Source organism: Podarcis filfolensis, assembly GCF_964270895.1.
Source record: "Podarcis filfolensis genome assembly, chromosome: 4".
NCBI classification, from domain to species: Eukaryota; Metazoa; Chordata; class Lepidosauria; order Squamata; family Lacertidae; genus Podarcis; species Podarcis filfolensis.
Window position 1 is genome coordinate 97,687,949 of NC_139607.1, and position 14,739 is coordinate 97,702,687.

Below are 14,739 nucleotides of genomic sequence, written 5' to 3' on the forward strand. Positions count from 1 at the left end.
TCCAGCAGCGGGAAGCCTTCGGCTGATTCTGGGCCTCTCCTGCGAGTCACTGGTCAAAATGAGCTGCGGGAGCTTCCTTGCACCACCCACCATTGAGGCTTTGAGAATTCCTGCTTTCCTTTATTTATATATATTTTTATTAATTTTTTTAACATATCATTTCCTTTTTTAAAAAAAAATTATTAGTTTTTTTAACATAACTTCTTATCTTATACAATATTTTAGACTTCCATCAACACCTCTGATGATTTCCTGTTCTTTATCACTTATTCTCATAGCTGTCAAGTGTCCCTTATTTGAAGGGGCAGTCCCTTATTCCAGGGCCATGTCCCGCTGCTGTCCCTTATTGATGGATGTCCCTTAAATGTCCCTTAAATGATGTCCCTTAAATTTCAAAGGAAGCAGCTCCTCTCCCTCCCTCCCTGCCGGCCAGGGAGGAGGGAGGCTCCAGCTGTGTTGCTTGGCTGTGTTGCTCACCCAATAAGAAGTCTAAGAACGACTGGGGGGGTGGAGCTTGCATGCCTTGTGTGTGGCTAGTTAATGCAAGCTGAGGGGGTTTTTGAATGCTGGATGCCATTTTGTTGCACGTGCTGCTGCAAATTTTGCAGTGCAAAGCCAGGCTGGGGAGCCATCTTAAGTTGAGGCTGCATAGGCCTTGTGCTGCATGTGAGTCAGATTCTATTCAGTTGAACCTCTGGTTACAAAGTTGGTTGGACAGTGTTCTCGAAGCTACCCAGCATGAGTTTGACCAGACTGCAGGAGGACAGGAAGACTGGAGTGCCTGGAACAGGTGAGGCTGCAGGTCCCTTATTTTCAAGGCTGCTGGTCCCTTATTTTCAAATCTGTAAGTTGACAGCTATGCTTATTCTGCATTTCTTAATTTATCTAGTAGTCTTAATTATCATTAACTAATAATTCTCCTCATAGTCTTGCAATATTTCATACGATCCTCCTTACAAAACTTATTGCAGTCCTACTAGCGCAATCTGTTCATTACAATTACTTTTCAAATAGTTCGTATATTTACTCCAGTCTTCTAAGAATCTCTGGTCCCTTACGTTTAAGATCCTTCCTGTTATTTTATCTAATTCTGCATAGTCCATTAATTTCATTTGCCACTCTTCTTTCGTCGGTAGTTCTTCTTGCTTCCATTTCTGTGCCAATAATATTCTTGCTGCCGTTGTTGCGTATAAAAACAATTTGCTATCCTGTCTCTTAATGTCCTCCCCTACAATGCCAAGTAAAAATTCTTGCTTTCCTTTAAAAGGAAAAAAAGTTCTCCAACTGCAGCACTCGCAGGCCAGTGTTTCCCATTTGTCAGTGGTTATATTTAGATTTGCCTTGAGAGAGTCTTTGAACCTCTTTTGTTGACCACCAGCATTACGCTTTCCATTTTTAAGTTCAGGATAGAGTAGTTACTTTGGAAGACGATCATCAGGCATCCGCACAACATGATCAGTCCAACGAAGTTGATGTTGAAGAATCGTTGCTTCGACACTGGTGATATTTGCTTCTTCTAGTACCCTGGTATTAGTTCGCCTGTCTTGTTGATCCATCTAGTATTGTCTACACTGACAGGCAGCCTCAGAACATAAGAAAAGCCTACCAGGTCAGGGAAATGATGCTGTCACACTAAAATATCTCTCTCTCTCTCTGTCTGAGCCCTTTTAGTATTGTGTACGGTTTTCAAAAATCGTGTTCCCTTTGTATTTATGGCAGTCCTGTGTCGAACATCTTTTGGAAGTTGCTTTGTAAAAAGCGATGGATGAAAAGCTAAACGATACGAAAGGTAGCATACAGGCATCCCAGCTGCCTCTTAACGGTCCATAGATGGGGCCTTGGACAGATCCGGCCCTTGTAATAGCAAGGGAATGTCTCCTTCCTCCCATCTCTGCGCTTCAGCCCATCTGTGGGAAGACCATTTGGTAAACCTTTGACTACCAAGCACACTGAGTGTGGCTTTGTGGGAAGCTGAATTCTGAGGGGTTTTTTAAAAAAAAAAAAACAGAACAAGAGGGATAATAACTCCTTGATTAATTACAAGGTCCTTTGAACCTGATCCTGGGCAAAGTAATGGGAAATTAATAAAGATATTCTGACCAGGCGTTTTAATCAACACGTTGAACGCAGTTTAATGGACACGATTAGAGCAAAACGTCTCATCTATTATTTTATTAAATAAAGACCACATTTAGTGTAGTTTTTGGTTTCCGTCTTATCTGCCCAAGGGGTGGGTGAGCTTATATAGAATCCATGGAATTTGGGCAAGGAGGGTCCTGGTTCCTGGGAGTGGGAGGGGGTCCCGTAAATGATGCTGCCTGGCACCAAGGTCAGGATGGCATCTCTCTCTCCCCCCCCCCCACCCCGATTCCAGGGACAGGAACCGAGCAGGGCTGGCAGTCGAATGTTCCTCCAGCTTCCTCCGAAGGGATGCCGGTGGCGCTGTGGTCTTAACCACTGAGCCTCTTGGGCTTGCCGATCGGAAGGTCGGCGGTTCGAATCCCCGCGACGGTGTGAGCTCCCATTGCTCTGTCCCAGCTCCTGCCAACCTAGCAGTTCGAAAGCACACCAGTGCAAGTAGATAAATAGGTCCTGCTGCGGTGGTAAGGTAAACAGTGTTTCCGTGTGCTCTGGTTTCCGTCACGGTGTCCCGTTGCGCCAGAAGCAGTTTACTCCTGCTGGCCACATGACCCGGAAAGTTGTCTGTGGACAAATGCCAGCTCCCTCGGCCTGTAAAGTGAGATGAGCGCCACAACCCCAGAGTCGTCTGCGACTGGACTTAACTGTCAGGGGTCCTTTACCTTTAAAGCCCTTAGGGACGCGGGTGGTGCTGTGGTCTTAACCACTGAGCCTCTTGGGCTTACCAGTTGAAAGGTCAGCAGTTCAAATCCCCATGACGGGGTGAGCTCCCATTGCTCTGTCCCAGCTCCTGCCAACCTAGCAGTTCGAAAGCACACCAGTGCAAGTAGATAAATAGGTACCACTGCGGTGGGAAGGTAAATGGCATTTCCATGCGCTCTGGTTTCCGTCACGGTGTCCTGTTGTGCCAGAAGTGATTTAGTCCTGCTGGCCACATGACCCAGAAAGCTGCCTGTGGACAAACGCCGGCTCCCTCAGCCTGAAAGCGAGATGAGCACCGCAACCCCACAGTCGCCTTTGGCTTTACCAGCTTCCTCCAGTTCGCCAGAGGGCAGGAGGCGTTGGAGATTGCAGCTGGAACCTTCTGCAGGCCATGCAGCTGCTGTTCCACTGAGCTCCTCTCCACCCAGGAGTCTACTGTGTCTTGGTGCACAGCTGCTTTTCCTGCTGTGTCGCTTGAAAACTTTTTCCGAGAGGTATCCACGCTCACTCCGCAGACCTTCTGAATGCAAAGCAGGGGAGCAGACATTCATTTCTGACGCCTTCATCGTCCGAACCTACTTTCTTTCCTAATTTGTTTATTTGCTTTTCAAATCAAAGTTTTGCTTTGTGTAAAATAGGAAAATTTGATAAAACTGAAAGCAAGTCAGACAACAGAGAGAAACTTTAGGCAAGTGCAAATTTAAGGAATTTAATCAGGGAACGCAATGGGAGGATTGGAGGTCAAGTTAAACTGAATCACAAAACAAAGCAAGTATCAGTTAAGGAATGAAAGATTGTATACTTTTAATTTTATTTGGTGTTTAACGCCAGTTGATCATCTTTGTTATGTTATGCAATTTTCAACCAATAAAGCATTTATTAAGAAAACACACACTCAAAGTTTTACAATCACATATCCAATAGAAACTAGATTCCAAGGAATCTCCTGGACTTTCCTCTTCCCCTTTGTGGGTCCTATTGTGTATCATTTCCTCCTGCATCTTTTATAATAACCCAAACCTTTTCCATCTCCATTATGTCCAAAATTCACCATTAAACTACAAGTGTTATTCCAGTCCTGCTAACAGTTTACAATGGTTTTAAAGATAAATTATAATTTCCCCCCATTCCTTATTGAAATTTTGGTCTTCTTGATTTCTGATTTCTTCCTGTCATTTTAGCCATTTCGGCATAGATCCATCAAATTTGTCTGCCATTCTTCTCTGGGTAGGAACATTTATCTTCTTTCCATCTCTGGGCCAATAACATCCATGCAGCTGTGGTTGCATATATAAATAGTTTTTTTCTGCTCTCTTGGGGTTTCGGTTCCTTTTTAAAAAAAGGTTCGGTTTTTAAAAGAAAAAGTTATGCATTTTAAACGTTTTTTTGCCAACTGCTCCCCCCCCTTTTTTTTGTCTGCCTCTCCTTTGGCTTTCCAGACATCCCTCCTCCTGAAGGCAGAACCCGCGAGTGTCTGATGTGCATCGTGCAGAGAGACGGCTCCAAAACGATGCTGTGTGCCGAAAGCGAGGACGACGCTGTGTAAGTTGCTGCAATAACAATCCCATTTTACAGGTGGACAATTGAGGCCAAGACTTGCCCATAGCTGCTCAGTTTAATATGAGTTAGTATTAAATATTCTGCATTTCATATAGTTGTTATTGTTATAAATTGTTTCCCCCGCCCCTTCGCCCCAAGGTTCCCAGGTGGGTTCCAGCATTAAAAAAAAATTAAAACAACTTGCGGCCGTGAAAATAAAGTGCGTCCTTAAAGCACACACCTCAAGCCCCTTCACCATCCTCTGAAAAAATACAATGAAGGTCCCAGATGTATCTCTGTGAGGAGCTGCACTGCTTAGGGGCTGCCAGAGAGAAGGCCGTGTCCCCCTGGGCTACTGTCAGGAGTTCAGCCTACACTCGAGTAGGACCCTGGCAGAGACACATGCCCAACTGGCACGTTCTCTCCTTCCTGGTCGATCGTTCAGGAGCTTCAAAAGCTTTCTTCTGTCCGAACATCACAGCGACCGATGCCAACAGACATCAGCACACTTAGGGATCCGCAGAGTGTTCGCAGTTTGCGTGACAGACCTCAGCAGCTCAGCATTTTGGCTAATCTACTTTATTTACGTATAAACACACACGGAGCACTGCAACATGGCTCCCTCTCTCTCTAGCATCAGACAGCAAAGAGAAAAAGGACAAAGGACAATAGTCCCACTTCATGGAACACAGTAACACAAACATCCTGTCTCCGTCACTTCCCACTCTGTGGAGACAAAACATACACCGTCATGTGATAGACAACAATCCCATGACTGCAGTCATGGAGCAGGAATTCTAACATCCTCCCCCAAGCCTCTGAGGGCACAGGAACTACCAAGAAGCTGATCCCAGCACCTGAGAGGATCTGTAGGGAAGGAATCAAAGAATTGTAGAATAGAAAGGGACCTTAGGGTCATCTAGTCCAACCCCCTGCAATGCAGGAATCTCAGCGAAAAAATCCATGGCAGGAGGAAGAGGCCTTTCAGATATTTGCAGCCTGGGTCAATTAGGACTTCAAACACCAATGCGAGCCCCTGGAATTGGACCTGGAAACGAGCCAACGACCAATACAGATTAAGAACTTAATTAATTCTGGAGGTCTGTTCTTAACCTGAAACTGTTTTTAACCTGAGGTACCACTTTATAGCTAATGGGGCCTCCCGCTGCCGCCTCGCGATTTCTGTTCTCATCCTGAAGCAAAGTTCTTAACCCGAGGTACTATTTCTGGGTTAGCAGAGTCTGTAACCTGAAGTGTCTGTAACCTGAAGAGTCTGTAACCCGAGGTACCACTGTACGTATTAATTAATACTGTTAAATATGGGAGCTAAGAAGGGGAAAATGGGTCTGCAGCCCTCTTTCCTCCACAATGTCCCGTGACTCTGGTTCCATGATCTGTAAAATGGGAACAGACAGGCTCTACTGTAAAACAATCGCTGGCCACTGAAGCCTGAGAAAACTGCTGGAAAGGGCTTCGTTGGGATGAAGTGAGGCTGTAGCGTTGGAGCTGGGACTACAAATCCCATGATTCCTGACCATTGGCTGGGCTTTTTGCAGGGGCTGCTGGGAGCTGGAACCCAGGGCATTGGGGAGGGGAGAGATGCCCCGGTTCTCTGCCCCTGAGCTTTTGGAGCATCACTTCCTTCCTTCCTGTCTCTGAGATCCAGCCAACTAAATGTTTGCCACCAGCCCTTGTTAATGATGTTTACTCTTGATCCCGGAGCTGCTGCCTCCAGGCCTTGGGGAGCACTGTTTGGAAACAAACCGGCTTCCTCCGGGGATGTGGTAGCTCTTGAAAGATTTCCACCTCCTCGCATCAGCTGCTGTGTTTACAAACTGGAGGGCGAATGCGTTTCTCCCAGGCTCCCCTGGCAACAGACCGGTTGGAAATATTCCCCCTCAGATTCATGCAGTGTACGGAAGCCAGGTGTGCAAGCTGTTCAGACTTGCCGAGGGTCCTGGGTTCAAGTCCTGACATTTCCAGGGGAGACGTCTGAGGCCCTGGAGAGCTGTTGGCAGTCATTGTAGACAATACTCAGCTAGGTGGATCGCCTGTAATCCTTGTGATCCCTATAGGACCAGATGAAGCCTATGGGGTCCAGCTGTGGTAGAGGTGGGGTGGTGTACGTAGGGGTCAGCAAACTTTTTCAGCAGGGGGCCGGTCCACTGTCCCTCAGACCTCGTGGGGGGCTGGACTATATTTTCAGGGGGGAAATGAACGAATTCCTATGCCCCACAAATAACCCAGAGATGCATTTTAAATAAAAGGGCACATTCTACTCATGTAAAAACATGCTGATTCCCAGACCTTACACAGGCCAGATTTAGAAGGTGATTGGGCTGGATCTGGCCCCTGGGCCTTAGTTTGCCTACCCATGGTCTATACAGAGGGTCGGACTAGGAGCTGGTGGAGACCAGGGTTCAAACAGGTTGGAGAGTTGGGCCCAGGCTAACAAAATGAATTTCAGTAGGGACAGATGTAAGGTTCTGCACTGAGACAGGAAGAAGCAGATGCCAAAATATAGGATGAGGGACACCTGGCTTACTAGCAGTACCTCGGGTTAAGAACTTAATTTGTTCCGGAGGTCCGTTCTTAACCTGAAACTGTTCTTAACCTGAAGCACCACTTTAGATAATGGGGCTTCCCACTGCCGCGCGATTTCTGTTCTCATCCTGAAGCAAAGTTCTTAACCCAAAGTTCTGTTTCTGGGTTAGCGGAGTCTGTAACCTGAAGCGTCTGTAACCCAAGGTACCACTGTACATGTGAAAGGGATCTAGGGCTCTTGGTGGACCATAAGCTTAGCATGAATCAACAGTGTGATGCAGCAGCAAAAAAGGCTAATGCTATTCTAGGTAAAGGTAAAGGGACCCCTGGACATTAGGTCCAGTCATGACCGACTCTGGGATTGCGGCGCTCATCTCGCTTTATTGGCTGAGGGAGCCGGCATACCGCTTCAGGGTCATGTGGCCAGCATGACTAAGCCGCTTCTGGCGAACCAGAGCAGCGCACGGAAATGCTGTTTACCTTCCCACCAGAGTGGTACCTATTTATCTACTTGCACTTTGACGTGCTTTTGAGCTGCTAGGTTGGCAGGAGCAGGGACCGAGCAACGGGAGCTCACCCCGTCGCGGGGAATCGAACCGCCGACCTTCCGATTGGCAAGCCCTAGGCCCTGTGGTTTAGACCACAGCACCACCCGCGTCCCTAATGCTATTCTAGGCTGCATCAAAAGAAGTCTAGTGTCCAGATCAAGGGAAGTAATAGTTCCACTCTATTCTGCCTCGGGCAGACCACACGTGGAATGCTGTGTCCAGTTCTGGGCAATACAATTTAAGAAGGATATTGACAAGCAATGTGTGCAACCAAGATGATCCTGGGTCTGGTAACTTGAAGGAGCTGGGTATGTTTAGCCTGGAAAAGAGGAGACTGAGAGGAGATAGGAGAGCCATCTTCAAATATCTAAAGGGCTGTCACATGGAAAAGTGAACAAGCTTGTTTTCTCCTGCTCTGGAGGGCAGAACTCGAACCCGTGGCTTCAAGTCACAAGGAAGGCAGTTCAGACTAAACATTAGGAACAGCTCTCTGATGGAAAGAGCTGTTTAACAGCAGAACGGACCCCCCCAGGAGGTTGGGGGCTCCCCTAACAGGTTTTTAGGCAGAGGTTGGATGGACACCTAACATGTATGATCTAGTTGAGATTCCTGCATCGGAGTGGGTTGGACTAGATGACCCCGGGGTCCCTTCCAACTCTGCAATTCTGTGAAACCCATGGAGCTCCCTGGGCCAGCCCTTACCTTCTCAGCCCTAACCTGGCTCACAGCATTGTTGTGAACATTAGATGAGGAGGGACTGAACCACATCCACCACCTTTGAGCTCCTAGGAAGGAAGAGTTGGGTTGTAAATTCAATAAGTTCAAGTCATCTCTGTGCTGGAGAGACATTAGTAACGCAATGTCCGTCTGGGCCGTGACCGAAGGCCACTCGTTACTTCCCAGCTGCTTAGCGGAGCAGCTGGGGCAGATAATTAAAGATGACTTGAAGACGTCAAGGGCCGCAGAGGTCAGAGAAGGGCCAGAACAACCCCAGCTTAGCTGGGGCGGGGTCATTTGCTGAAGTGATGCTCCCCCTGCAAAATCCAATTAGAAAAATCCCTGGCCATTGAAGGCAGTAAGAATATTATTGGCACAAAAATGGAAGCAAGAAGAATTACTGACGAAAGGAGAATGGAGGACGAAATTAATGGACTATGCAGAACTGGATAAATTAACAGGAAGGATTCGAAACCTGCAGGACCAGAGATTCTTAGAAGACTGGAGTAAATATACGAACTATTTGAAAAGTAATTGTAATGAACAGGTTACACTAGTAGGATTGCAGGGTGTTTTGTAAGGATGATTATTTGAAATATTGCAAGAAAGACTATGAGAATTATTAGTTAATGATAATTAAGAGTAATAGAGAAATTAAGAAATGCAGAATAAGTGATAAAGAACAGAAAATCGTCAGAGGTGTTGACGGAAGTCTAAAATATTGTATAAGATAAGAAGTTATGTTATATGATTGTTGGAAATGGTATGTTAAAAAAACCCAATAAAAATGTATAAAAAAAGAAAAGAAAAGAAAAATCCCTGGCCAGAAGCTGCAGACTCAGTGACTCCTCTAGAGTAGTCGCCAGGTGGAGTCATCAAGGTGAAGTCTAGTGGCACAGAATCATAGAACTAGATTCAGGTAGGTAGCCGTATTGGTCTGACGCAGTAGAAATAAATTGAAAAATTAAAAAATTGTCCAGTAGCACCTTAGAGATCAGCTAAGTTTGTTCTGGGTATCTGGAGAAGTGTGCTTGCACACGGAAGCTTATACCCAGAACAAACTTAGTTGGTCTCTAAGGTGCTACTGGACAATTTTTTTTAGAGAATCATAGAACTGTAGCATTGGAAGGGACCCCAGAGGTTCTCTAGTCCAGCCCCTTGCAATGCAGGAATCTCAACTAAGGCATCCATGACAGAGGCCTCTGCAAGGTCTTGCAAGACTCTCACGAGAACCGGAAAGCCTGCCAAGAGTTGTTGAGCTTCGAAGAAGAAGAAGAAGAAGCAGCAGCAGCAGCAAAAGGAAATTCGCCAAAATCTACGCTACTGACATGGGTTGCCACATCCTGATTTTTCCCGACGTTACAGTGATTTTCACCCAGACGCTGTTTCCGATGGCCAAATCCCAGCTATGTCTGGCAACTCTACTGCAATAATAATAATAATAGTAATAATACTTTATTATTAATACCCCGCTAAAGTGAGGAGGAATTAAAGAACCTTTTAATGAGCTCAACATCAAAAAAACGAAGATCATGGCCACTGGGCCCATCACCTCCTGGCAAATAGAAGGGGAAGAAATGGAGGCAGTGAGAGATTTTACTTTCTTGGGCTCCATGATCACTGCTGATGGTGACAGCAGTCACGAAATTAAAAGACGCCTGGTCCTTGGGAGAAAGGCGATGGCAAACCTAGACAACATCTTAAAAAGCAGAGACATCACCTTGCCAACAAAGGCCCGTATAGTAAAAGCCATGGTTTTCCCAGTAGTGATGCATGGAAGTGAGAGCTGGACCATAAAGAAGGCTGATCGCCGAAGAATGGATGCTTTTGAATTATGGTGCTGGAGGAGACTCTTGAGAGTCCCATGGACTGCAAGAAGATCAAACCTCTCCATTCTGAAGGAAATCAGCCCTGAGTGCTCACTGGAAGGACAGATCCTGAAGCTGAGGCTCCAGTACTTTGGCCACCTCATGAGAAGAGAAGACTCCCTGGAAAAGACCCTGATGTTGGGAAAGATGGAGGGCACAAGGAGAAGGGGACGACAGAGGACGAGATGGTTGGACAGTGTTCTCGAAGCTACAAACATGAGTCTGACCAAACTGCGGGTGGCAGTGAAAGACAGAAGTGCCTGGCGTGCTCTGGTCCAGGGGGTCAGGAAGAGACGGACACGACTAAACGACTAAACAACAACAACACCCTGCCCATCTGGCTGGGTTTCCCCAGCCACTCTGGGCGACTCCCAACAGAACATTAAAAACACGATAAAACATCAAACATTAAAAGCTTCCCTGAACAGGGCTGCCTTCAGATGTCTTCTAAAAGTCAAACGGTTGTTTATTTCCTTAACATCTGATCAGGGGGCGTTCCACAGGGCGGGCGCCACCACCGAGAAGGCAGCACCTTCCTGTTTCGCCTCAGACAGTGAAAGAGGGTGGTCTGTAATGCAGAACATCCGAAGGGCGTCAGGTTTGCAAAAACAGCTATGGAGGCTACTCTAGTTCTTGCTGCTGGGCCGAACGGCTGCTTTTCTGCTCCAAGCTGGGCAAGCGGAAGGAAAACAGGCCTCCTTTTGTCTCTCCCAGATCTGCAGAGCCCATGCAGCCACGCGGGAGGGACTCTGAATTTCTGCCTGGAATTTCTGTATGTGCACCTTCCTCCCAGCAGAGGGGGAAATGGAGAAGTCCTGAGGACCCTGAAAGTCGTGGGTGCGGCTGCTGGACCTGCACATTCCAGGCAGAGCATGGGACAGAGTCACCCGGGTGGGTGGAGATCGCAATTTGCCTTTGCGAAAAATGCGCTCATTGTGATCTGCGGGTCTGCAGAAGTTACAGGCACAAACTTCTTATGAGAAGCTTCTTTGGCGATCACTTGCAGCAAGGAAGGTTGTCTTCCATAAACACAGTTTTAACAATGGGTCCGTAAGTGACTGTGGAGGCCAATTCTGGATGCACACGTCCTTCCATTGGTTTCCGGGCAGGAGTTGATCACGGTGTGGATTTGCCAAGTGTGCCTTCCTCTTAGCACGTTTCTCCCTTGTGTCCTGAGTTCGAGTGTCTTCAAAGTCCACGACACTTGGTAAAGGCTGTTCTGCAATTGGAGCACTCACAGGCCAGTGTTTCCCAAATGTCATTGTTTATACTACATTTTTTTAGATTTGCTTTGAGACAATCTTTAAACCTCTTTTGATCACCAGCATCACGCTTTCCATTTTTAAGTTCGGAATAGAGTAGTTGCTTTGGAAGACGATAATCAGGCATCCGCACAACATGACCAGTCCAACAGAGTTGATGTTGAAGAATCATTGCTTCGACACGGGTGTTCTTTGCTTCTTCCAGTACACTGGCATTCGTTCACCTGTCTTCCCAAGTGATGTGTAAAATTTCGGAGGCACCGTTAATGGAATCTTTTGAGGAGCTGGAGATGGCGTTTATAAGTGGTCCATGTTTCACAGGCGTACAAGCACCAGGCAAGCTCAAAATTTGGATGCTGAGATCGGGTTCCAGCATCCTGGAAACATCTGTTTGCGTTTGTTTTCTCGTGAAATCAAGTTTCTAGTCCTTTACAGAAGCCACAATAGGCTTAGAAGTCAGGAGGAAATGCAGAAGCAAGAGGAGGCAGATGAGCAGGTCTGAGAGTCCTGGGAAGAGGGTACTGTATGCCACAATCATGCATATAGTCCCACAGCATATTTGGGCTGCAGAATTTGCATTTTTCTTCCCCAGAGTACAACACAGGCTGGGTTGTTGCCAGCGGTAACCACCCTCCAGATTTTGTTGGTGGACTCCAAATCCCATGTGGCCCAGCCAGCAGGTCCAGTGGTGAGGGATGATGGGAGTTGTGATCCCACAACATATTCAGGGCATTCCATTTGTATCCCATCCCTGGGCTACACAGTATTATCAAAGGGAGGGGGCCCGTGGACTACTGAGCGTTGCTGAACTACAACTCCCATCATCCCTCACCTCAGTCTTGCTAGCTGAGGTTGATGGTTTCTGGAGTGCAACAACTGGTGTTGAAGTTACCTGAGCACAGGTAACTGTAGCCAGGCTCTCTCTCTCAGATGGCCTCCTTCAATAGGGACGAAGATAATGCGTTTGTGTGTCTGTACTGTATGTGCGCACACACACAAAATAAATAACTACACCACAGCAGCTCGAATGGTGTTTGCCCAAAAAGTGGAAAGAAGAATCTGTGCCAAATAAAGAGGACCAAAAGATTTTGGAACAGGAGGGTGACAAACTGAAACTGCAGAGTTTTGAGAAACTAAAAGATAAAGTGCGAGATTGGCTTCATTATTATCAAATAAGGGAGGCTTATAACTTGGACAAAAAAATTGGCTTCCAGGTGGAAAAATCAAAATTGGAAACAGAACTGTTAGATCCCAAAACTAAGACATTATCAAGAATGTATAACTTGCTGTTGAAATGGAATACTCAGGATGAAACGGTTAAATCTGCTATGATAAAATGGGCACAAGATGTTGGACATAACATAATGTTTGCTGACTGGGAACAGTTGTGGACCGCAGGTATGAAATTCACGGCATGTAATGCCTTAAGAGAGAATATTATGAAAATGATATACAGGTGGTACATGACACCAGTCAAGCTTGCAAAAATATACCATTTGCCCGATAATAAGTGTTGGAAGTGTAAAGAAAATGAAGGTACATTCTTTCACCTTTGGTGGACGTGCCCAAAGATTAAGGCTTTCTGGGAAGTGATCTATAATGAAATGAAAAAGGTATTTAAATATACCTTCCTGAAGAAACCAGAGGCCTTTTTCCTGGGTATGGTCGGCCAATTGGTGCCAAAGAAGGATAGAACTTTCTTTATGTATGCAACAACAGCAGCAAGAATACTTATTGCAAAGTATTGGAAGACACAAGATCTACCCACCTTGGAAGAATGGCAGATGAAAGTGATAGACTATATGGAATTGGCGGAAATGACTGGCAGAATCCGAGACCAGGGAGAAGAGTTGGTGGAAGAAGATTGGAAGAAATTTAAAGATTATTTGCAGAAACATTGTAAAATTAATGAATGTTAAAATGATGTAGGATTGAAATGAGATGGCTTTAGTAACAAAGTTAAAAGAATATGTAAAAAAGGATTGATAATTTAGATGAAAATATGAAGTTCAATATGTTAAGATATATAATTAAGATAAAAACAAAGAGGGTAAGGATTTGCTGAATTAACTATGCAAACTGGAATACAAAAAAGGGAGGCGTGAGGAGGTCAGAAAAATATGTAAATGAAACTTAAGATATGAAAAGATTGATTTGTTTTTAATTGTGCTCTTTTATCTATCATTTATTTTTTATGCATTTTGTATTTTTCATTTATATTCTTGTATTGTTCTTATTTCTTGTTTTTTTTTTATTCTTTATTTTGTAACTTTTCTCTGTTTATAAAATCTTAATAAATATCTTATAAAAAAAAACGAACAGACAAATAAAGAGGACCAGCGGCAAAAGTTTTGCAGAAATGGCAAAACTTACCAGAAGGTTGAGAAATCAAGAAGATTTTTTTTTTAAAAAAAAAAAAGCAAGAGCGGGGGTTTGGTTATTGAATGTTTAAAGAACTATTGCAAACAACTTAAAACGTTAGCAGGACCGCTGTAAACACGAGCAAAGAGTGATGTTGAAATGGTGACTACAAGAGATGAATTATAGTTAGGTTTTGATGTTGGAGGTGCAGAAAAAAGAAGAGACAGGTTATGTAACTGCCGAAGGAGGGAAGTCGATAGCAAAATTAAATGTATAAAAAGAATGTCTGATGTGTTCTGCAAAATGTGAAAATAAAATTTATTAAAAAACGAAGTAAATAAGTACAAAAGAGACTCCTAATTTGAACACAATCGAAATCCAGTAATAGAGCTGCAAGTGTTGTTCATGTTTCCCATAGTTTCTTTTTGCAGCAGTTGGGTGGGAGGGGAACTTGGGGAAAAAGGGGAAAGGACTTTTTAAATTGTCCGTCTCTGCTGGCAACGCTTTACTTTATTTGCTGCCTCTCTCTTTTTCTTGACAGAGCTTGGAAGATAGCGATTCTGGAGGCCAAAGCTACTCAGGTGAGTCTGCCTTGCATTCCTTGTCCGGTTTCCTGCCCTGATTGTGAATCGTTCCTGCCCCTTGACATGCTCCTTATGGGCAAGAGCTCTGCAGGTCTGAGATTCTTCAGGTTTCTAGCCCTCATTGCTCCCCTGAAAATACGGGAGAATGAAAAAGAACAGAATGCTGGACTAGATGGGCCACTGTGTTGAATATATGCTCCATGGTAATTTATGGACCTAATAGGTATCTAAAGCCATTTGCACATAACAAAATATGTATTTTATCAAAGTAATTGTGGAACTGAAATACAAGTAAGAAGAAGTATATCAATAAAAAAAGGTAAAGGACCCCTGACAGTTAAGTCCAGTCACAAACGACTCTGTGGTTGCAGCACTCATCTCACTTTATTGGCCGAGGGAGCCGGCGTACAGCTTCCGGGTCATGTGGCCAGCATGACTAAGCTGCTTCTGGCAAACCAGAGCAGCACACGAAATG

At 45.2% G+C, this 14,739-nt stretch overlaps 1 protein-coding gene across 3 annotated transcripts in view; it reads left to right on the plus strand.

Annotated features, from left to right (window-relative positions):
• The window catches only part of PLEKHB1 (pleckstrin homology domain containing B1), a 47,174-nt gene that overhangs the window by 23,414 nt on the left and 9,021 nt on the right, over positions 1 to 14,739 (plus strand). For all 3 annotated transcript variants that reach the window (XM_083610215.1, XM_083610217.1, XM_083610216.1), the window contains exons 4-5: positions 4,281 to 4,383; positions 14,222 to 14,261. In XM_083610215.1, the coding sequence (XP_083466341.1) occupies positions 4,281 to 4,383; positions 14,222 to 14,261 (143 nt within the window). The remainder of the gene's footprint in view (positions 1 to 4,280; positions 4,384 to 14,221; positions 14,262 to 14,739) is intronic.